Source organism: Sebastes fasciatus, chromosome 7 (assembly GCF_043250625.1).
Source record: "Sebastes fasciatus isolate fSebFas1 chromosome 7, fSebFas1.pri, whole genome shotgun sequence".
In the NCBI taxonomy this organism is placed as follows: Eukaryota; Metazoa; Chordata; class Actinopteri; order Perciformes; family Sebastidae; genus Sebastes; species Sebastes fasciatus.
The window spans coordinates 15,102,502-15,126,976 of NC_133801.1; the positions used below are offsets into that span (position 1 = coordinate 15,102,502).

Consider the following 24,475-nt stretch of genomic DNA (forward strand, 5'->3'; position numbering starts at 1 on the left):
CATCAGAGCTAAAACCGACCGCCTCAGAAACAGCTTCTATCCCCAGGCCATCCGGATGCTGAGCTGAGACTCACAACTGACCCTGACCCACTACACCCACTAGAGCCCTGTCTCTATCCATTCATCCATTCATACCCACCTCCTCACCCTTGGTTACACTGACGTTATTGCACCACACACTTACAAGGTTTTTAATTCTATGAATTTAATGTGAAGCGCTCCATAAGTATGTCTGTATTGGGAGAGTGTGTGTGCGCGTGCATACATGCGTGCACGCGCGTGTGTCCTGGTGGGTGTATATTCTCTTATATTTATTTTACAATTGTGTATGTATTCCCTACCTCATATTTTTCTTGAACAATTTGCTATTGTTGCTGCTATATTTATAATGTTTATAATGATGATCATATTTTAATTCATTATTGTTATTCAATTGATTGATTGATCGATTGTCTATTATACAGGGATGAAAGAGTAACAAACAGGAACAAAGAATCTCACTGCCATGTCAATGTGTATGTGATCAATAAACTAAACTTGAAACTTGAAGTTGAAACATTAACAATCAACAAGGACTTTTGCAGTTGACAAACGTTTCCAACATACAGTATATTTGATTATGATTACATGTAGTGTTTCATACGCATGTATGAATTAGATTAATGCGTCAGAGTGAGTATTTTTGATACATAATTTGTGCAATCTTGTGCTGACTGTTTTAAGGATGTTTATATTAACGAGCTTGAGCTTTTATTCTGAAGTGATCCGGAAGACGTTGCTGTTTTGTGCCGTTGACGGAAGTGAACCGATGACAAACCGAAACTAGAGCCGACAACACGAAGAGGAAATAACTGTCAAATGGAAGACCGGCGATAAGACCTTTTTAGTTTATAGTTTCTTTTTGTTTCTATCGATTATTTGCTGGGAAATGTTCACTTTTAACGCGTCTTTGTTTTGGTAAACACTATGTTACCTAACTAGCTAAAGTATCGATGTTAGTAAGTGCGGAGAGCGAGCGCCTCTTATCTCACACTAACGATACTAGCAGGGTGGGTTCATGTTTTTAGATGTAAGTTACTGCGATAATTAGGATTTAATTTACAGTTCAATACACTACAGCTGCGTCAGTTTCTACCTAGAAACATGGACTCGGACACTGAAGTTGAAAGGTGGGTGTTGTCGCTCCTGCTATCTTTAATCTCTGTCTCTTTAAGAAGACATTTGACACCAGTAAAGTTACTCTGCTGACGTTGGTTGTCGTTTAATCACATGAGCTACATGGTCATTTTGTTTGTTCATTTACCCAGCTTTGTATTATATCAGCTTTCACTCATTTATTTTCTTTTTGTTTTGTATTTTGTTCCCACTATGCTCTTACACATAAAAGGAAGGATATCTGTATGTGTGTGTGTGTGTACAGTATATGTGTTTAAGAGTAGATATATGTCATATATGAACATCTAGATTAGGGATCAGCAACCTTTACTATCAAAAGAGACATTTTAGGCAAAAAAATAATAAATAAATAAAAAACTGTGTGGAGCCGCAAAACATTTGAGCATTGTGATGAAGGTAACACAGTTTATTGTCTAAGTATATAGTATATAAGTCTAATGCAGTGAGGGCCAAAGAGACAATGTATGAACGAGTATTAGGGTCACATTGAGGGAAAAAACATCTGAGATTTCCAGAATAAAGTCATAATATTACGAGAAAAAACTCATATTACGAGAAAAAAGTAGTAACATTACGAGATTAAAGTCATAACTTTACGAGAAAAGAAGTCGTAATATTGGGAGAATAAAGTCATAACCTTACGAGAAAAGAAGTCGTAATATTAGGAGAATAAAGTCATAACTTTACGAGAAAAGAAGTCGTAATATTAGGAGAATAAAGTCATAACTTTACGGGAAAAGAAGTCGTAATATAACGAGAATAAAGTCATAACTTTACGAAAAAAAAAGAAAATAACACATAAAATTACTACTTTATAATATTATGACTTTATTTTCATAATATTACGACTTTTTTTCTTATAAACCTATGACTTTATTCTCGTAATATTATGATTTTATTCTCTTAATCTCAGATTTATTTTTTTTCCTCGCTGTGGCCCTAATACTCCGTCGTACCGTCGTACCATAGACCTAGAACAATGATAAATAAAAGTGAAAATGTAAACAAAAAAATTATTCATTTCCATTTTTAAAGATCCACATGTGGCTCCAGAGCCTCAGGTTGCTGACCCCTGATCTAGCCTCATTCAATGCCAAACACACACCCATTATCCACACACAAACACACACAGACACACATTCTTCAACCTGCCTTTATCCCCTTGTGTTGTTTTTGTTTTGTTTTGTTTTGTTTTTGTACTTTATCTGTCTTTCTCTGTATAATAGATTTTGGTCTTTTTTATATATGTCCTTGCACATGTCTTCACTTGTTTTGTAATCACTTTATAACACAATAAAAAAGTATAAAAGTATTATATCAGCTATAGTAGCTAGCTATTAACTACTTATGCAGGTATATTCAAAGTATTAATACTCCTACATCACACCCACGTACGAGTTAGTTCAACTGTCACTTATGCGCCAAATCAAACTACAGTATCAGTCAGTCTTTGATTATCTACCTGACTTGTGATATTGTCCATCTGTTTTCTTACCTATTAAACTAATTTAATTAATTTAACAGTGTCACACCCACTTGCATACTTACATCCTCTTTTTGTCCCCTCAGCATCTTAAGGCAGGAGAATGAAGAGGAAGATGAGGAGGAGGAGGAAGAGGAGAAGATGAAGTGGAAGAGGCCATCCTCCAGCTATGGTTCAATGAAGAGTGACGTGATGGAGGAGGAGGAGGAGGAGGGAAATGAAGAAGAGGATGCCAATGCTTTCCCTCCCCCGTTTCCTGTGGTACTACGTGAACCGACTACTCATGATGGGACAGGGTACTTTGTCTTGGTTTGATATTTAAGCATTATCCAAATGTTTCTGTGTTTTGGCCATTTCACCGCAGATGGCATAAGGTTTCACAAATCTGCCTGCACCTGAGCTGGTGTCGGGCTTGTTAGAAGTTCCTTAGAACAGCAAGCAGAAGTTTGGATTAAGTCACACCAGAGGCCTGTACTACGAAGCAGGATTTGGCGTTAGCGAGGTAACTTCAGGGTTTTCCGTCCTACAAGGGTGGATCACTTCTTACCGGGGTAGATCGCCATGGTAACTTATGCTGAACAGCTAACCTGCTCCAGAGCAGGTTATGTTCCAGATAAGAGATCAACTCGTATAAAAGCACCGCCTACTGACCAATCAGAGCTCTGTGCGGTGATTGTATGATAATATTACACACATATGAAGAAGTTTAAGTCATAATCCAGGCTAAAAACAACACAGATTAAACTGACAAATGCAGGAAGGACAGCTTGATTTATGCTGTGGGTGTTTACCGCTTTGAATTATGTTTTTATATTTATTTGTATTAGTTTCTCTTGAGTCCGTTTCACACCTCCTGAGAGGGGGGGGGGGCGCAGCTGAAAGAAGCTTGAAATAGTCACACGCCACATTTTAGCCACAGCGTGTAAAAATGTGTAATCCATTAATCCATAACACTCCTGAAAGCTATTTATATCTGGATGACTATATCTGACATTTGAGTATTCCGTTAAATTAATAAGTCTGTTAATTTTTCACATTCACACATCGGGAGTTTTTTCTTTTACCAGTTGTCCTTCCTGCATTTGGCAGCTACAACTGTGTTAATTTTAGTCTGGATTATGTGTTTAACTTCTTCGTATTTGCCTAATATAGTTTGCTCTTCCTCTGTAAAATGTGCCACTCTGCCTGTCTGTCTGCACGTCTCCATGTCTGTGAATGGTCAGATGCTACATGTGAACGCGCTCACAGCCAGATGGAGAAACCCTGGGTTGATTTACCGAGTTGATAACCGTCGTAGGACCGCTTAGCGTGATCTCGTTTGTTAGGGTTAGTGAAGCCAGATAACGAGAAGATACCCTGGGTATGTTGAAGGTGGCAGTTACAACCTTTTCACAAAGTTTGACTTCCTACCTTCTCTGCTGCCCCTGATTTCAGTAGATTTTAGTATAATATGCAAGTCAGTTTGAAGAGACTTAAACATTGCTTGAGATAGGTAAAGTAAAAGATCAGTCTTTCTGAACAGCTGAGACATGATACCTGGGGTTTCTTTCATATTCAAAGTTACAAGATTACCTACTGCTTTTACTGAACAGTGAAATATTAACACCCAAAATTATACCTAAGTTTAAACAACTATACACACATCCCATATGCACTGATCCAGTAGAGTTGCATAGCTGCCAGGGGTGTGTGTTTGTGCACAGAGCACCACAGTCTAATGAAAATGCGAAGTCAGTTCATAATCAAGGATATCAGGGTTTGTCGGGTGTCCCTGCTGAGAAGTATAGTGTCACATCAGGCAGCTTCATGAACAGTGCTGATGTTTTTGAACCTCAGCCTATATGTTGAGAGGAGGATCAACTTGTAAATGCCAATATTGTACATTAATTTTTTTGCGGGTAAAAGCAGAGGTTTGGCTCTTTGTTGCTCCAAACATCTGAGTCCACTGCGTTATATTTTGAAGGGAGATTTTGCTTTCAGTGACTTAAAAATTGCTAATATGAGGTTAACTTTCTCTTACCAAGTGGATGTTGTCCCTAATCTTTTGCCAGGTTGCAGATGATTCGCTCAGACTCTCCAGAGACCCTCTACACCATGACCACGCAGCAGACTAGACAACCGGGAGCTCTTGTCATTGACACCAGGTGGGGGACAAGCACACACAATACTCTGTCATAAATCTGGACAATGTGAAGCAAAGCAATTATAGCTTTTTGTTGATGCACGTTAATGTCACAATTATATTTATAACATATGTTGTTAATATATCTGATAATAATCAGTGGAAATCTATCAATTGCTTCCAAATTCACCACTTTACTCAATTTGTTTATTTAAAATGATTGTGTTTTTCTAACTTTTTTACATGTGAAAACATTTAAGATATGTTGTTTATGTATACACACAAGTGTTAAATATCTTTAAAAAGTCTCTCTCCAGAAATGGGTGTTTCAAAAGAGGGGTGTCTTATATTTTAGCCAATATGATAGGCGCAGTTTTTGTTTGACTTGAGTCAAAATGCGACAAAACAACATAGTGATCCTTGGTGCTCTTTCTTACCTTTCTTCCTGTTATCTCTTAGGTCTTCTAATCTGGGGGATTTTTCAGAACACGCTGAGGAGGATGCAGATGAACTTCTGGTGGCTGATTCCCCAGAACCCCCTGAGCCTGTTGAACCAGATGACGACGGGCAGAGTGATGAGTACAGCCAGCCAGGCAGACTCCACCCAGAGCAGGACCTGCCCCACATATTCAAGGTCGGTGCATCACAGTTGTTCTGCAGTGCCTAATATTTTCCTTTCTTAACAGAAGTTGTTTTGTTCTCAGGACTTTGTTTGACCTGATGATGTATTTTAACTGTGTTGTTTGTTTGATTGTGATACATACAAATAATAGTGCATTTGCCTATTGAGGTCTAAAAAATACACTTCACCATTCCCATTTATTACATTATAAAAAAAACTATTTAAAAGTTATACAAATAATTATCATTTTGCAAATTTTTTCAAGTTTGTTAACACATGATAATGTAATTGTTGCATCTCCTTAATATGACCCTACATAATTACTGTGGGACAACATGTTAACTTGTGTTTTTATACCTTTCTCTCTGTCTGCAGAGTATCCAGAGTGCTGTGACAGGCCTCACCAAGGAAGAGCTATTAAAATTTAAGATGTGGTATTACCAGTGGGAACCAGCGATAACCCTGCAGCAAGTGATGGAGGGAGACCTTCTCGATTTTGTGGACAGGACCCTGGAGATACTTGGTAATAAAACACAGCTATAGTACATTCAGTGGTAATGGTTAAAAATAGAGCTCAAAATTTAGAGACAGAAATGTTGATTGTTGGGATGGCAGCTGTGAAGGGAACACTTTGTGAACTTGATCATTTAAAACACTGGTTCCCAACCTGGGGGTCCCGATCCTCACTAGGGGTCGCCAAAGCTGCACGGGGGGTCATGAGTCCTTCTTGATTTTAAGGTGTGTAAGACAACTTTTTAAAAAAATATACAGTTGGCCCATATCTTAGCATTTCATTCATTTCTGTGAAGAAAACTAAATGAAATTGTTATTTTTAAAGTTTGAACTTCTTATGTATGATTGTTAAAAATAAAAAAAATGTATAGTACAGACACAATTGTATTAAAAGTTCCTAAAAATAACAGGAAAACTCATCTCAGATGCAATATTCACAGGAAATAATCTGCTCGAAATTCATCCAAATCGCCAGTTTTATATAAACTCCCTGCAGTTATTGTGTTCACTATTTGGATTAATTGTACAGTTTGTCAGTTGTTCTGATAGTTATGGGGTACAGGGCGGCTGTGGCTCAGAGGTAGAGTCCACCAATCAGAAGGTCGGCGGTTCAATCCCCGGCTCCTCCGGTCACAGACACTTGCGCCATCGGTGTGTGAATGAGTATTTAGATTAGATCCTGATGGGCAGGTTGGCACCTTGCATGGCAGCCTCTGCCATCAGTGTATGAATGGGTGGGTCATGTGTGTGTGTGAATGGGTGAATGCTAACATTTACCATTTATTGTTATGCATTGAATATAATATGAAATATCCATAAAATGTCACTTAGTCAGGGGTCGTCAGTTTACTCAATGATAGAAAAGGAGTCCCTTAAGGAAAAAAGGTTTGGAACCACTGGTTTAAAAAAGTAGTTTAGCTGTAAGACAACTGTAAATTTGAAATCTAGCAGCTGGAATAGTTATTGCTTCATTAACAGTAAAATGCATTGTTAGAAAAATAATGATACAGCCTTATGGAGTACACTGGGACTGATATACTATCAGTGATTGCTCACTGTTTTTATTTGTTTTATTAAATTCTGTTTTGCAGGCCCGGATCGTTCCCTGATGCACACAATAAGTACCCTAGAAAATGTCAACAAGAAACCAGAGGCAGACCAACTAGGGAATCAGTGCAAGAGAGGCAAGTAAACTCTGGTTTTATCCCAACACACGGGCTAATACTGGTGAAATTAGTTTGTTCTGACATATTTTAATAAAATCTGAATGTTGTGGCTGCGTTTTTGACATGACTTATATTTGCTATGCATACTATTTTCACAAAAAGTTATTTATCCGAGCATAGACTGCTTTCTTTATGAATTTATGTGGGTGTGTAACGGGTCTAAAGTTAAGGATGTTGATGTTTTTTTCCCTAATGAAGGGTGTAACCAATGAAGTATTGAAGGCTTGTAGATACAAGTTTCAAGGGAACAATACAAATGTCACTCATGTGATTTAAAAACTTAGGATAGGATCCAGGGGTTAGGGTTGATCGTGGCATGTCTTTTCTGGTGAGAATGTGTGCAGCAAAACCATAACTAGGGTTGTAACGGTATACCGGTATCAAGACATACCGTGGTATGAAAGTTGACGGTTATCATACTGAAAAAAACGGACACAAGTGTGTGTGTGTGTGTGTGTGTGTGTGTGCAGTCTGTATATGTTAATTGTTAATAATCATAGGACATTATTTTAAAAGCTAGCAGCTGATGTTATGTTTTCATTTAGTACTTAATGTGCTGCTAACATGTAAACTAACATGCTTTAGTTATATAACATATTATAGTTACATGCTATTTTTTTTATCAGGTTTATGATTCTCTTTATTATAATCCTGTTCTGATTCCTTTAAGGGTCATTGTAACTGATACTACTACTACTACTACTAATAATATACAAATAATAATGTAATACCGTATACCATGAAACCATGATATTTTCTGAGATGTTATCGTACCGTGAAAGTCTCAGGTTCTTCTGGTGGGAGATCGAGATTCCAAACCACATGTAGTTTTCTTACTTTCCTCCTTGTCTTTCTCCACCACCAGCGTTGACCCGTTTTCACCTGAAGCAGTATTTGATCAGACAACACCAAATCATCCGTGAGGGGGTCGTTCGAGCCGGAAAGCAGAATCTTCTAGATAACGTCTACGTTGAGCCCCAGATTTCCACCTGTGGTTACGGAGGAGTTGACCCCTCCCATGAGTTCCGACTCCACCCTCCGTCGCCTCTCCGGGTCCCCAGCGCCGACACCTTCGTGGGCGTGAACAACCTGTTCCGACGATCGAAGGATGATGGCAAGCCGGTGAGGACGGTGGTGACCACTGGGCTTCCAGGGATTGGCATGTCTGTCTCGGTGGGGAAATTCTCCCTGGATTGGGCAGAGCTGCGCGCCAACAAGGTAAATCAACACATTTATTTTTACATTTTTGACTTATTTCTTGTGACTGACACCATTTTTCCTGTCCATTGTTTGCTCAGGATCTGCAGTTTGTCATCAAACTTTCATTCCGAACCTTCTGGCTCCTGCGACACAAAGAACTTCCTTTTTCAGAGAAGATGTCCATCATGCAAGTGATAGAATATTATCATCCCGAGTGCAAAGGCATGAAATACCTGGAGGAAGAGGACTGTAAATTTCTCATCATAATGGACTCATTTGACTGTTACCAAGCGTCTCTGGACTGGAAGGTATCCCATCTGCACACATACACCTGAGACCTATTCACTTTTGTGACTGTTAAAAAAATCTAGAAGCTGAATTATAAAGATAACCAACAGTATAAAGTTTAAAATCTCTATATTAATTGCTAATTTTTGAAGATAAGCAATGGTGGTGATCAATCCAGGTATGTTTTAAAGGCTACTTACTGGTCTTACTGGTCTCCTAATCTAACAAGTGATCAACAGAAACTGATATATATGTCTTTTTTTTCTTTTCAGAATGCTCCAGTAATAAATGACAACTACACCAAAGCCCATCCTGACGTCCTGATTGTAAATATCATCCGAGGTACTGTGCTTCGCGGTGCCCGCGTCTGGATCCTGGGGAGACGGGCGGCTGTCTCACAAATACCATCTCACTTCATAGACGTTGTCACAGAAATACAGGGCTTTAGGTGTGTGAGTAGATGTACGGTGTTTCGGTTTCATGTGCGTCAGTCTTAATTTAAATGTTTTTGTATATGTCTTATTATTGTATTTGCTGCCGTCATCCTGTAAATATTTCTGATTATTTAACAGTAAAAGAAGAATTTAATAAGTTAAATTTTATAACTTCTCTGTTTCAGTCCTGTTTGATCTTTTTCGTCCCTCTTTTCTCCAGTGATGAGATGAAAGACCAATACCTGACCATGCGCTTTTGCGATGCAGAGCTAGCAACGAATATTGTGACACAGTTTAAGCGCCTACCATCACTTGTTAGGCTCGCTCGACAACCCTTCATTTGCTGGATGGTGGCCACGGTGTTCGAGCGCTGCTACCGTTATCTGGGCTACGGGGTGCACCCCCCCAGGCTGACGCCGTTCTACATCAACATTATGGTTGTCCAGACCAACCGCAGGCTGCAGTTCTACGATGGAAAGTCAGAAAATGAACTGGTAACGTATTTTTTATTGTGCAAATTATGTCATAGTCATCGCCATTCACTTTTATTTTTACTAGTATGAAAATAAAACACTAAAGTGCTATGGGGCCACACATTTTCTGTATCAACCTTTCATTAGTCATTTTTTATTTGGTACTAGAATGCACTTAAAATTTAGTAATTCATTTTTTTTTTTACGAGAAGATGTTTACTAATCCATAGTTTAAATTTGTCAAGAAGCGAATTAACAGCTGAACTTCAACGTCTCATTTCGATGTCCCATTTCCACTCAGAAATGGTCCAATGACGACAAGCACCTGCTCACAAAGATGGGGAAGATGGCCTTTAAGATGCTGGAGAGGAATACCAGTGTGTTCTTTGAAGAGGACGTGAAGGAGAACAGTCTGAAGGTGACGGAGGTGACGGTGTGGTCCGGCCTGTGCACTGAGCTCCCCACTGCAGCCTCAGATGGGAGGAGGACGTTCTGCTTTATACACTTCAGCTTTCAGGTAAAACTCTTTCCACCTCACAGTATCTACGTCTCACAGGGTTCCCACGCGTACCGGAAAACCTTGGAAACAGTTGACCAATTTTCCAGTCATTGAAAACACATCAAAAATCTTGTGTTCTCCTGGAAAATTCTTTCAACACTCTGCTATTTTCCTTTAGCTGAGAATGAGCTAGGGCTGTCACAATAATCGCAATATTGCAATACCGCGCTATTGACAAGCCAACCGCAGGGGATGGCAAGAAACGCACCACAACCGCTATGTTCATGTTTTAGTTTTTTTAAGCGCTTAACGCTTGGTGTTTTTTTTCTTGGGTTGAAAAATGTTCAACTTTGGTAAAACTCTGCACTTGTCACTATTACTTTTTTACCCCGCCGTCTGATCAAAATGGAGATCACATAGACCCGCGGGTTCTTCCTCATTCCCTACGTGCTTCAGCTTTCCCTTCATCCAGAGCAAGTGCTCTACCTTGTGCCGACATTTTTACTCCCGCAGATATTCCATATCATAGCAACCAGACGCAACCAAAGCGTCTCAGCTGAAAAAACGCTGCGCCTCATCGCCCTTCTGTGTTCTGCATTTAACAATAAACAAGTGTTTAAATAGTTTTAAAACTGTCATCTTTGTCACTTAAAAAGCAACACCTTATTACACCTAATAATAGCCTAACAATTAAGCTTAGAAAGCACTAAAAGCAGGATAAGGATTAAGGAATTTGCAAAAAACAAAAAAAAAATCCAATAATACTGTTTATGGCGCTGTTGAGCCAATCATTATCACCACAGGGGAAATTCTTTCACCGTAACAGCCCTAGAGTGAGCTAATAGGCTATCTATCAGAGCTCCCCAAAACAGATAACATTGCCATCTGAAAGGGCAAAGTTATGTTCAGGATCATATTACAGTCAAATAGTATTTGATTATGGTGAGTATTCAGAATTTTCGATTATGTCGTGGAAGCGCCGTGAACACATGGTAGCACGTGCAGGTTGGATGACATTACATAACGTTGCTTTCTACCCAACTTGTTTTAAACGGTTGAATGATGTTAAATTGGTTAGGATGTTTGGTTCAGTTGCTAATGTTGTCGTACATTTTGACTGCAAAGGTTTAAGTTTTGGGTTTCAACTGTGTACAACTGTATGCGAATCAAACTCTGGCTAGATACTGGCCAAAGGCACTATTTTTACTCCTTTAATAACAGTTGATAAACCATGCTGCTGCTGCTGCTCAAAAGCCACTTAGCAGACACTAGGCTGCCAGGCCAACAGGATGCCCCAAAGGATTCACCGCATGTCTTCTCTCCTCCAGGAGTTCATGGCCGCTCTGTACGTCTTCACGGTGTTTCGCACAGAGTCCAAGAACGTTCTGGACTCCGCGTTGTTGCACAAGCCCAAGCTCTTCGCATCCAAGGATCACACCAAATCAGCAGCAGGCCTGGTCCAGTGTGCCGTGACGAAAACCCTCGGCTCCCCGCTGGGTCACTACGACATGTTCCTGCGCTTTCTGTGTGGCATGCTTTCCCCGGACTGCCACAACACTCTGCTGGGTGGGTGTCTCTACCGCCACAACGCGCCAAAGGTGGGTGGGCTGGAGGAGGTGCAGCGGCTGCTGGAGCACACGATACAGACTGCTCAAGAAAACAATAGAGACCGGGTGGAAAACTTAAAGGAGTGCCTTAGAGAAATGATCCAGGAAGATGAGTGAGTGCATCATGAAAATCAGTGTCGGATAAAAGAGAAGTAGAGCCTGCTCTGTTATATTTTGTCATAGAATTCATGAGTGATCAAAAGTATGATGCTCAAAACACTCAGCAGAACTCAAAGTGACTTGTTCAAGTGTCATTTTAGCTTTGATAACATTCAATTTCATACAATAGGCGTTGGTTTGATTAGCAAATCAGAGAGTGTGTGTCAGTAATGTTCCTGCTGCAGCAGACAAAGTAAAATGTTGTTTTATACTTTATAGTACAGTGGAGTGTATGCAATACTACATTATGTCTGTCATGTTTAACACTGAGTAATACATTCTTACAATGGATTTTACCTCTTCCAGCTGTCATTTTTTTCTGCTCAACCAAATACATTGGAGTGACAAAAGAAGAAATGAACTGTTAAGAGATTTGTGAAATGTAAACTAAGCCGAAGATGCGATGAGACTTGGAGGAATCTGATTTTGTTGATTGATATTAACCTTCATTCTGTGTTGAAATATGAAACAAATGTGCCTGATGATTTAGATTGTCGGAGGATCTGCAAGGCCACAAAGAGGAGAGCTCACATTTCAATGTAGTGGAAGTTATTTTGAGTGCAACAATGAGAGGCTGTCATAGGTAGAGAGGTGTAGGAGAGTTCACAAATGGCATCTATCTGGATGAAATGTAATGGTATGGGTTGAATGATTAGCTTCATTTTTAAGTAGCTTTGGCTTTAAATCATACTGTGAATGCACATGATGCAGAATGCAAATAGATTTTGTGATACTGGATCTTTTAACATTTGGGGGTGCATTTGTTTATCACAGGTTTTCATGTTGCCACCTGACTGAGATATAAGAGTGACTAAAGCAATGAACTTGTGTTTTCACGGTGAAAAAGATGACACTGTGAACTGTCTTCCATGAAAAAAGGGATATTTAAGTGCATGCATGCCTCTGAGAATATCAGAATAATTTCAGGTAAATACAGACCATTGATAATAGATGGTAATAGATGATATACTCTGAGCACTTAATGCCACTTCCTAATGGACTTGTTCCTTAATTTTCCCAATTACATTATTATTTCTTACTTGCTTATTTTACATTGTATTCCTGCTTCTTACATTTTTAGAGTCGTACGACATCCTTGACACTGGATTTTTATTGCGTGGTTAAGTTGTTTGCACCATTCTTATTAAACATGACCAAAATAAGAAGAGAAATAGGTGAGATAACACATGCTTTTTATTGGATGAATGATTATGAACAAGAACCTGCATTACATTTCTTACAATATTGGTTTTACAGAGAAGGAAAGCAAACCAGTCCGTTATTAGAAAGGGAAATCAGTAGCCCAAAACACCAATATTCAGTGAAAATGAATATCAAAAGGAATAGTGGAATGACTTGTAGTTTTCCAGAACCCTGTGCCGTCTTTATGTACGACCTCCAGGACATTAAAGAGACAGAAGTGAAAGGTACATTTCTGCTGTCAACCTGGAAACCGTTTTCAGGTGATATAACTTGGTCTCCAGTAGTGACATGATTATGGTGAGGGCTCTTTCCTCAAACATGGAAATGGAAAAAAGACCAAATTTGATAACAATCTCATGCCAGAATGGGCGTTAAGGAAAACAGTTGAGTTTGCCTTGGCAGATGAAAGGTAGCTTGTCATGGCAGTCGCTGTCTAACAACTTGAGTTCTTGTGACTTTTCATCCCGGATGATCTTCCCACAGTGGTTGTTTAAGGGGTCGACCAAGCTGCTGTTCCACGGAGGTGCATTATCCTTAGCTACACACCCTGAAATCCACTTCCAGGGGCGGTCGGGTCTGCCAAAGATGGACCGCTCCAGGCCGATCCACACCCCTTTCTGCAACTCTGTCTTACTTTTCAGGAGAGACTTCACTGCTTTCCTCACTGTGCTGTTGGTGATTTGAACCAGGGAGGATTTTATCCCGTAGCAGTGCTCCAGGGCATAAATCCAGCTTTTCTCTTCCTCTACGAACTTGAGACCTGCATCGTCATGCACAAAAAAGAAATGAGACTGTTTTACAAAGTTTGTGCATGTCGCAACCAGGGGTGCCACTAAGAGATTTTGGGCCCCATGAAAGAATATGATATTGGGCCCCCATAGATCCCCCATGTAGGCTACACTGCTGTAACAAACCACACCTGCAAAACCCATTTGACGACCCCAAATTACCTCATACGTAGTCTACCGTTATTGATCACTGAGGTGTATCATAACTTAATGAATAAAATAATTGAGAATAAAGATGCATCACTGATATTATAACTATCAAAAGCTGCACTACCACTGGTGGCCATAGGATGGCAGTGTCTATCAGAATCACAATCAAATACTTTATTGATCCCGGGGGAAATTGCGGCGTTACAGTTGCTCTTGTATAGACATAAGAAATGTAAGAAAATAGAAATAAAGGTGTATGTAACATGTCAATAACATACATAATGCTACAATATAAACAAAGCATATGTAAAGAAATATAAGTACTGAAATTAAAAATGAGAATATAAAAAATATGTGCAAATATTTTCACAAAAAAGTAAATACCAAATGCTGAGAGGTGGGATCTATTAAGTATGTTAAATATAAATGCCATAATGGTATAAATAAGAAATGAATAAGAATATTTTGCTCTGATGGGTAAAACTAGCCAGCTACTATCAACAAAGTAGTGCTCACCTTCTGTTGATGGGTTCACTGGAGTTGTACCTGCATGATGAGGGCAGAACTGATTATTGATTGAAGTATTGATTACATTTTGGCTAAAGAATGTTATAAGTGGATAATGTTGGTACTAAAATGAAAAATGAGATTATAAAAAATATGAAATATGCACAAATATTTGCATTGAGATGTGCAATATATAGCATATAACCATAGTACAAAAAAGTAATTACAAAATGCTGAGAAGTGGGATCTATTCAGTGTGTTAAAAATGAATGCCAGAATGGTATAAATAAGAAATTAATAAGAATATTTCTTGAATGAAACAGTAAAATCAAATCTCCGGTAAGATGGATAGTTTATAGTATCTACATCTGATTTTAATAATATGAAATAAAAAAAATCCAATTAGGACTACTACCCCACACTCTCCATGAAAACAACTTTCAACAAATTGAACATAGTTGTCACCTTTTTCTTCAACACAACTAAATGTGACTTTATTTAATAGAGAACGATGCGTCCCAACCCTGTAAGCATTCTAAAAATAATAAAGCATCAAAATACATGTTTCTTCTCTACATGTTGTTCCCATCATTTTAAGTTACCAGTTATTTTAGCAACACCATGTTGTAATATGAGAACTTATTGATTGAGAACTAAGATGCTTCACTGATATTATTACGAACAAAAAAATAAGAATCCACAACACAAGTAAATAACTAAAGTCGAGCATGTGATCAGTAAGTACTAGCACTGGCCTTTGCCTTGCTTACCTGCATCATCCGTTACATCACTGGTGTCACTGCTTGAGGAAACTCCTGGGCCTATAGTATACAGTACATGTATGTAAAATATAGTCAAGTCAATTTTATCTGTATCGCCTGAATATCACAAATCACAAATCTGCCTCAGGGGGCTTTACAACCTGTACAGAGTTCATCCATTAATATCATCAACATCATAATTTCAACTACCAACATATTCTGATGACTGACTTAGAACACTGATAGTACTTATGCATACTAATACTATAATGGTGTGTATGGTATACTATAATATAGTAATATTTATAATAATATTTGAGGAACTATGTAATTCAATACTATTGTCATTCTGACTGTTTGGTTGAAAGTAGCCTACTGCAGTGTATGACAGGAATGTGATTATTCAGTCAGAGAAAGTCTCACTTGGGGTTACAATTTTAAGTGCGCCCTTAAATACATTATTATTATTATTATTTTTTTTATTTTTTTTCATGACAATCATTAGTTATATACTTTGAATGATTTCTGCTCTGGGAGAAATAGAAGAGGCTTCTCCATCATCAGCTCCATGGATTGCTCTGATGGGTAAAACTAACCAGCTACTATCAACAAAGTAGTGCTCACCTTCTGTTGATGGGTTCACTGGAGTTGTACCTGCATGATGAGGGCAGAACTGATTATTGATTGAAGTATTGATTACATTTTGGCTAAAGAATGTTATAAGTGGATAATGTTGGTACTAAAATGAAAAATGAGATTATAAAAAATATGAAATATGCACAAATATTTGCATTGAGATGTGCAATATATAGCATATAACCATAGTACAAAAAAGTAATTACAAAATGCTGAGAAGTGGGATCTATTCAGTGTGTTAAAAATGAATGCCAGAATGGTATAAATAAGAAATGAATAAGAATATTTCTTGAATGAAACAGTAAAATCAAATCTCCGGTAAGATGGATAGTTTATAGTATCTACATCTGATTTTAATAATATAAAATAAAAAAAATCCAATTAGGACTACTACCCCACACTCTCCATGAAAACAACTTTCAACAAATTGAACATAGTTGTCACCTTTTTCTTCAACACAACTAAATGTGACTTTATTTAATAGAGAACGATGCATCCCAACCCTGTAAGCATTCTAAAAATAATAAAGCATCAAAATACATGTTTCTTCTCTACATGTTGTTCCCATCATTTTAAGTTACCAGTTATTTTAGCAACACCATGTTGTAATATGAGAACTTATTGATTGAGAACTAAGATGCTTCACTGATATTATTACGAACAAAAAAATAAGAATCCACAACACAAGTAAATAACTAAAGTCGAGCATGTGATCAGTAAGTACTAGCACTGGCCTTTGCCTTGCTTACCTGCATCATCCGTTACATCACTGGTGTCACTGTTTGAGGAAACTCCTGGGCCTAGAGTATACAGTACATGTATGTAAAATGTAGTCAAGTCAATTTTATCTGTATCGCCTGAATATCACAAATCACAAATCTGCCTCAGGGGGCTTTACAACCTGTACAGAGTTCATCCATTAATATCATCAACATCATAATTTCAACTACCAACATATTCTGATGACTGACTTAGAACACTGATAGTACTTATGCATACTAATACTATAATTGTGTGTATGGTATACTATAATATAGTAATATTTATAATAATATTTGAGGAACTATGTAATTCAATACTATTGTCATTCTGACTGTTTGGTTGAAAATAGCCTACTGCAGTGTATGACAGGAATGTGATTATTCAGTCAGAGAAAGTCTCACTTAGGGTTACAATTTTAAGTGCGCCCTTAAATACATTATTATTATTTATTATTATTATTATTATTATTATTATTATTATTATTATTATTTTTTTTTTTTTTCATGACAATCATTAGTTATATACTTTGAATGATTTCTGCTCTGGGAGAAATAGAAGAGGCTTCTCCATCATCAGCTCCATGGGTTGCTCTGATGGGTAAAACTAACCAGCTACTATCAACAAAGTAGTGCTCACCTTCTGTTGATGGGTTCACTGGAGTTGTACCTGCATGATGAGGGCAGAACTGATTATTGATTGAAGTATTGATTACATTTTGGCTAAAGAATGTTATAAGTGGATAATGTTGGTACTAAAATGAAAAATTAGATTATAAAAAATATGAAATATGCACAAATATTTGCATTGAGATGTGCAATATATAGCATATAACCATAGTACAAAAAAGTAATTACAAAATGCTGAGAAGTGGGATCTATTCAGTGTGTTAAAAATGAATGCCAGAATGGTATAAATAAGAAATGAATAAGAATATTTCTTGAATGAAACAGTAAAATCAAATCTCCGGTAAGATGGATAGTTTATAGTATCTACATCTGATTTTAATAATATGAAATAAAAAAAATCCAATTAGGACTACTACCCCACACTCTCCATGAAAACAACTTTCAACAAATTGAACATAGTTGTCACCTTTTTCTTCAACACAACTAAATGTGACTTTATTTAATAGAGAACGATGCATCCCAACCCTGTAAGCATTCTAAAAATAATAAAGCATCAAAATACATGTTTCTTCTCTACATGTTGTTCCCATCATTTTAAGTTACCAGTTATTTTAGCAACACCATGTTGTAATATGAGAACTTATTGATTGAGAACTAAGATGCTTCACTGATATTATTACGAACAAAAAAATAAGAATCCACAACACAAGTAAATAACTAAAGTCGAGCATGTGATCAGTAAGTACTAGCACTGGCCTTTGCCTTGCTTACCTGCATCATCCGTTACATCACTGGTGTCACTGCTTGAGGAAACTCCTGCGCCTAGAGTATACAGTACATGTATGTAAAATGTAGTCAAGTCAATTTTATCTGTATCGCCTGAATATCACAAATCACAAATTTGCCTCAGGGGGCTTTACAACCTGTACAGAGTTCATCCATTAATATCATCAACATCATAATTTCAACTACCAACATATTCTGATGACTGACTTAGAACACTGATAGTACTGAGTACTGAGAGTGCATTTAAAGGTCCAGTGTGTAGGATTTAGGGGGATCTATTAGCTGAAATGGAATATAATATTCATAACTATGTTTTCATTAGTGTATAATCACCTGAAACTAAGAATTGTGTTTTCGTTAGCTTAGACTGAGCCCTTCATATCTACATAGGGAGCGGGTCCTCTTCACAGAGTCCACCATGTTTCTACAGTAGCCCAGAACGGACAAACCAAACACTGGCTCTAGAGAGAGCCTTTCATGTTTTTACATTACCTACATTACCATGCTTGGAAGGCAGGAGTGAATGGAGGGGTATTCATTTGGTTGCAATCTGCAACCTCACCACTAGATGCCACTAAATCGTACACACTGGTTCTTTAAGCAAAATCAAACCACCAAAGTGATATTATTATACTGTAGATAGCTTGCAACTGGCTTCAACATTAAGCCAGGATATTATTAACAAAATGCACTGTACATCCTCACATCTTCTGTCTCAGATCTGTCCAAAGTTGCCCCAACATATACTGTATATACTATATATATATATAGTTGAATACTCAATACTGGTTATTATTGTTATATCTTTATAGCAGACTGTTGCTATGTATAACAGACCGTTGCTATGGGCGCAGTTCTGATGTCAGACAGAGTTTTGAAGTCTTTGACAAGAACATGATGCCTTTTAAGAGTCCCATTTCATTGTCTTTTCCCTCTTTCTCTGTCACATTTCAAGGGATATTTAGTTTTTACTATTATTTGTGGTTTTGAAGGCAGAAATATAGATTGAATAAAAATACTGCAAAAATAATTATATTTTAAACATAAAATTAATTCACTTGCCATTTGTGCTAACTTTGCAGTTCCTGAGAGAGGACCACCATGAGGCAGTGTCTGTACTGAGTCGTGCCATCATGTTATCCCTTGATGATATCAGGAAACATTTTTTGTTTCTGTGGGAAAAAATGTAAAGCTGATTATCTTTATTGAACCAGGTGATGTAGTGCTGCACAGTGTCTTCACAGTAAACAAATTAGCTGGCAGAAACATGCTGGCTTATTATGTTTGCTATGGCCACTAGTTCACACAACAGATATTTACCTATGAAAGTAGAAGTATTGGCAGGTGTCATCAACAGTACAGCGTTTCCAACATTCATCTGCTGCAGGGCTTGCAACGTTAACGTCACCCTGGAGATCTAACTTTGTACAATCTGATAAATATAAACATAAAATAATCCAGAAAAATAGTTAGAGTGGGAGTGCAGACAGATTTCATTAACTTCCTGGTTATTCATTTCCTCATAATGGAATAATGCTGAGAAACTAGCAAGAGTACACTAGATTTTAAAAATGATCCAACTGAAAAACTGAGCTCAGTGTTGCCAACCTTTTTCCAATGAAAGTAGCTAGCAGCACTAGCTCAAAAGTCCCTAAATCTACAGAGAAAATCGCCAAGTCAGCAACACTGACAGTCCGTCCCTGCAGGCCTCCCTCCAAAGCCACTTCCCCACTATTATCATTACGAACATATATATAAACATATCAAAATGAACATGAACAATGAACATGACTATTGTTAGTACTCAAACTAGCAGCTTGTGGAAGACTCCGGTGGCACGCAAAGAGTGCACGGGCAGACAGGAAGGTTCCCGTTCAATCATTTCATTCGGCCCGAATGTAATGATTGAACGGGTTTATTACAATCCTGCAACAGCGACAGGTACTGGATTTTTTTTGTCAGAGCATTTGAGTTATTGATTGCTGTCGGGATGTAATGAGAATTTCAACAAATATAACAAAATGTATTCAAACACTACCAACCCTACCTTTAAGATACAATTGCAAATATTCATAACTAGACAGGGTGAGAGCAATCTGTAGCAAAGAAACCAAGTTAGCTGAAAAGAAGGGAAATCCTAATTAAAAGGGTTTAAAAATGCAGTTAAACAATGTATCAGATGAAGTCAACAAAAGGACATTAGTGCCATTACTTTTCTTGTTTTTGCCAGAGCATGTGATTTATTGATTGCTGTCAGAAGATGAATACTTTCATTGCGGAGATAACACAGCTTTAGCTTGTTGGATTAAAGTACTCACCTTTTGCTTTTTTCCGACACTGATTATTCGAGGGAGGAGAGTCATTGCAGAGGTATGTCCCGTTGTCTTGTCTAAGGTTGGTGATCACTTCTTCAGGACATAAAAAACAATCACACTTTGCCTTGGCATTTCCATCTAAGTCACATGTAATGGTCACTTTTACCAAAGGCAGGTGGATTGTTGCTGCAACATGAGAAAATCATATCAGGGAATCAGTTTTTTCTTCATATTTGATAGAAAATATTGTTTTGTAAAAACCTACATTTATCAGACTGCAACCTAAAGCAGAAACTAAAGAAATATTGTAAATCTAGCTGCAAAGAATTACAAAAGAAAATGTATAAACACTGCAGTGATATAAACAATGATTAAAAATAAAGAAAAACAATTGTCTTTATTAAAAGATTAAAAGAAAAAAACACCACTAAGGTTACTAAAAATGACCCGTTAGAAAAAGACATACCCAGCAGCAGTGATAGGTAGATGAACTGTGCCATGGCCTCTAAAACTAAAGAAAAAAAGTTTACACATTGAGGAGAGAAGTTCACAGCACACTTTAGATGCAGATTAAGCGCATCTATTCATGGGGACTTCAATTTGCATATTTCCATTTGCAGTAGTGCATTAGTTGAGAACATAATATACAATGTGTCAAAGTAAAAGGATTCAAGTATCTTGATTTTTGATGATTTTTAATGTGTAAAACATACACCTAATGTGAAAAACACAGATTGGCCCATGTGATAACACACTATTATTTTCATGTACAACTTTTCCACATCAAAATAAAAATATCTAAATATATCTTGTAGTAGTTCAACATTATTAAACACCAACATCACAGTATCTATCTCATGTTAATGCTGTTTGAATTGATCAAAAACTTACCCAATAAATGAGAACTCCAAAATGTGTCAGGACTCGGAGGGTAGGGAAATGTGAACAGGAGTCCTCATAGTGCATTACTTTATAGAGCTGTTTACCTGCCTGTTGACCAAAGAAACACACCCACAATGGGCTGCTCATTTGTTTTAAAGGGAGTGACTTTTAATGTTGTATGTTTTTTTTTTTTAATATAACGCCTAAAGACACTGTGGATGTGTGATGTTGATGCACTGTATTATAGTACAGTACCAGTGTGAGGAGAACTTCCACTGAAACTTTAGTATGCCCGTCTATCAATTCATTTTTAATGTAAAAGCTCATGCAATGTTATATTGGTATGATGTTGGATGTTAAATATATATACCCACATCAGATATGCCAAAGCAAACTGACATCACATCTAAAATCACTATAAAACAAAACATGCAAACCCAAACACAGTTATCAAGTGCTTATGTTTGTGTCAACCAGAGGTGTCCCTTTGTACATATACATACAGTTTTCTGCATAAATTCAAACTTTTAGCGTATAGAATAAGTTTTGCTTTCTCACTTGTTCCCAAGTGAAACATGTAGTGTCGCGCTGGATATTGATAGTGGATAGTATTTCTTCATGTTTGTCTGATGCATCAGGGAAAATCAGCAAAATATGCAGTTTTGACCTTGTTTTGATGCACACAAATCAACATTGTCTTTATGTTGTTTCTGTCTGACGCTCTTTGGAAACACTTTTCACCCACTGCATTTAATGTTTGCAACAGAATCAACCAAAGTTCAAATTTAGTTTTATTAGTCATATGTAGGTTAACACGGGGTCAATAAAATGATTTTGATGAGAGAACGGGTCAGCTCAGCAATAAAAGCATTAGTCACACATAAGTCACTAGTTATATAAAAGATATAATGAAAATAATAAGATAAAATGACATTAATAGGATAGAAAGACAATGATAAGATAAAATGACAATAAGTTGTGAGATAAAATGCGATGACATAAATATAATATAGTACTATATATATTTATAAAAATGAGGATTGTGTGTAAAAGTAAGTGACAGTATCTCCAACAGTATTGCATAAATAAAGTGAGAAAAAGGAGTGCGATAAATAGGTATATAAATAAATAAAAATATAGCGCTGTATGTATTTTAAGAAATTTCAACCCATATTGAAAGTAAATGAAAGAGGCCTGCGTGTCCATCCAAGAGCAATACACAGCAACTCCCTGTTTCCACGAACCTCATGCAAATCCAAGTTCAGAAACCCAACAGTGAGAAGGGTTTGTTTAGTCATACAAGATGCAAATATCTGCTTTCCAGTCGATGCTTATCAGTTATTCAGAAGAGCACGTAAATGCATTGAGTTATGTAAGAAGCATACATGAGACAATGCTTCGTTTGTTGAAGGAACTAAACATTGAGTACACAACTAGTTTACACCTAAGATGTATTGTACTGCAACTATGCTATGATTATACTGATAGTTTACTTGTTTTATACTTATAGCCCACTTTTTAGTTTATGAAAGTGCACTTTAAAGTGTACTCTCGGTTATCTACTAGTTTAATTGTTTTTTATACTGCAAGTATACTTGTTTTATACTTATAGCCCACTTTATAGTTTATGGAAGTGCACTTTAAAGTATACTCTCAGTAAACTACTAGTTTAATTGTTTTTATTCTGTAAGTAAACTTGTAGCCCACTGTTTAGCAGAGATTCGAGCCTGAATAAGAATACCTAATTATACTTTTCTTAAGTATATCTCGATCAAGTAGGACTATAAGACAAACATACTTAGACTTTTTCTGTATACTTGTCAGTATGAGTCAAGTATACTTAAGTATACTTTTGTGAGGTATATCTCTGATAAGTACATAAAGAGTAAACTGGAAGTATACTCTCTTATTTTAAGTTTAATAGAAGTATACTAATAACACACTTGAATAAACTTCTTTTTGGTAAGGGTAGTTGTAGCAAAGGGTTTAGTGTGCAGTTGTTGTAAGTTGTAAGTCTATGCTACTTGTTGTTTCTTGAAATGTGTGTGTGTTTGTGTGCAGCATGAAGTACTGGAGCTGCTGCAGGAAGAAAACGTCAGACTTCACCTCCTTTCTGTCCCAGCAGGGCTGCACTACAGGAAGTCACCTCTGGCGCGTTGACTGTCAGTTATACCAGCTAGATCATCACTGAAAATGTCCTGGAAAAGTCCTGGAAAGTGATCTCTAGAAAAGAGAGAGAACCCTGGTCAATATTCCATGAAGCTTTTTTCTTACGCTGCTGTACTGTAATTATAATACACTGAAAAACATTTACTTTGTGTTTTTCAAGGTAGCTAACCAACAAGCCACGGTCAAGAGAGGTTTTATATAATGGGCGGGTTTAGCTAGTTAAGCCCCAAATCAGATTTGATTAGATAAATGTATGTATACACCAAGATGAGTTATAAAAAATATTTTTTAACCTTTGAACAAGAAAAGAAAAGGGGTCCATTTTGAACACAGGAACACAAGAACAGAAATTTCCCTGGGCCTTTAATAACAGTTGATAAACCAATGCTGCTGCTGCTGCTGCTGCTGCTCAAAAGCCACTTAGCAGACACTAGGCTGCCAGGCCAACAGGATGCCCCAAAGGATTCACCGCATGTCTTCTCTCCTCCAGGAGTTCATGGCCGCTCTGTACGTCTTCACGGTGTTTCGCACAGAGTCCAAGAACGTTCTGGACTCCGCGTTGTTGCACAAGCCCAAGCTCTTCGCATCCAAGGATCACACCAAATCAGCAGCAGGCCTGGTCCAGTGTGCCGTGACGAAAACCCTCGGCTCCCCGCTGGGTCACTACGACATGTTCCTGCGCTTTCTGTGTGGCATGCTTTCCCCGGACTGCCACAACACTCTGCTGGGTGGGTGTCTCTACCGCCACAACGCGCCAAAGGTGGGTGGGCTGGAGGAGGTGCAGCGGCTGCTGGAGCACACGATACAGACTGCTCAAGAAAACAATAGAGACCGGGTGGAAAACTTAAAGGAGTGCCTTAGAGAAATGATCCAGGAAGATGAGTGAGTGCATCATGAAAATCAGTGTCGGATAAAAGAGAAGTAGAGCCTGCTCTGTTATATTTTGTCATAGAATTCATGAGTGATCAAAAGTATGATGCTCAAAACACTCAGCAGAACTCAAAGTGACTTGTTCAAGTGTCATTTTAGCTTTGATAACATTCAATTTCATACAATAGGCGTTGGTTTGATTAGCAAATCAGAGAGTG

The 24,475-nt window shown here is 37.6% G+C and overlaps 2 protein-coding genes and 1 long non-coding RNA gene across 3 annotated transcripts; 1 reads left to right on the forward strand and 2 right to left on the reverse strand.

Annotated features, from left to right (window-relative positions):
* Positions 1–783: 783 nt before the first annotated feature.
* Positions 784–12,695, forward strand: nlrc3l (NLR family, CARD domain containing 3-like). Its single transcript, XM_074641834.1, has 12 exons — positions 784–1,169; positions 2,746–2,955; positions 4,711–4,803; positions 5,241–5,415; positions 5,779–5,926; positions 7,008–7,100; positions 8,008–8,360; positions 8,441–8,650; positions 8,903–9,078; positions 9,285–9,558; positions 9,839–10,054; positions 11,365–12,695. Exons 1-12 carry the CDS (start codon positions 1,144–1,146, stop codon positions 11,758–11,760), a joined length of 2,370 nt encoding a protein of 789 aa, XP_074497935.1. The 5' UTR covers positions 784–1,143; the 3' UTR covers positions 11,761–12,695.
* Positions 12,696–12,962: 267 nt separating this feature from the next.
* Positions 12,963–16,767, reverse strand: LOC141770933 (lithostathine-1-beta-like). The gene is made up of 6 exons (XM_074640784.1): positions 16,755–16,767; positions 16,597–16,704; positions 15,836–15,865; positions 15,221–15,271; positions 14,460–14,489; positions 12,963–13,765 (listed from the first exon to the last, which is right to left on the reverse strand). The coding sequence occupies exons 1-6, from the start codon at positions 16,765–16,767 to the stop codon at positions 13,377–13,379; spliced, it is 621 nt and encodes a 206-aa protein (XP_074496885.1). The 3' UTR covers positions 12,963–13,376.
* Positions 16,768–16,953: 186 nt separating this feature from the next.
* LOC141771491 (uncharacterized) lies at positions 16,954–19,746 on the reverse strand. Its single transcript, XR_012594724.1, has 3 exons — positions 19,342–19,746; positions 18,007–19,193; positions 16,954–17,275 (listed from the first exon to the last, which is right to left on the reverse strand). It is a non-coding gene; the product is annotated as an uncharacterized LOC141771491 (long non-coding RNA).
* Between the last annotated feature and the right edge of the window lie 4,729 nt (positions 19,747–24,475).

Excerpts from the sequence above, each read along its gene's own strand:
- nlrc3l (XM_074641834.1), top strand. The coding sequence starts at position 1,144 with ATGGACTCGGACACTGAAGTTGAAAG. Across the intron at positions 7,101-8,007 it reads AGGGAATCAGTGCAAGAGAG|CGTTGACCCGTTTTCACCTG; the intron begins GCAAGTAAACTC and ends CTCCACCACCAG. Across the intron at positions 9,079-9,284 it reads ACAGAAATACAGGGCTTTAG|TGATGAGATGAAAGACCAAT; the intron begins GTGTGTGAGTAG and ends TCTTTTCTCCAG.
- LOC141770933 (XM_074640784.1), bottom strand. Across the intron at positions 15,866-16,596 it reads TGATGTAACGGATGATGCAG|GTACAACTCCAGTGAACCCA; the intron begins GTAAGCAAGGCA and ends CTCATCATGCAG. Across the intron at positions 15,272-15,835 it reads AGTGAACCCATCAACAGAAG|GCCCAGGAGTTTCCTCAAGC; the intron begins GTGAGCACTACT and ends TGTATACTATAG.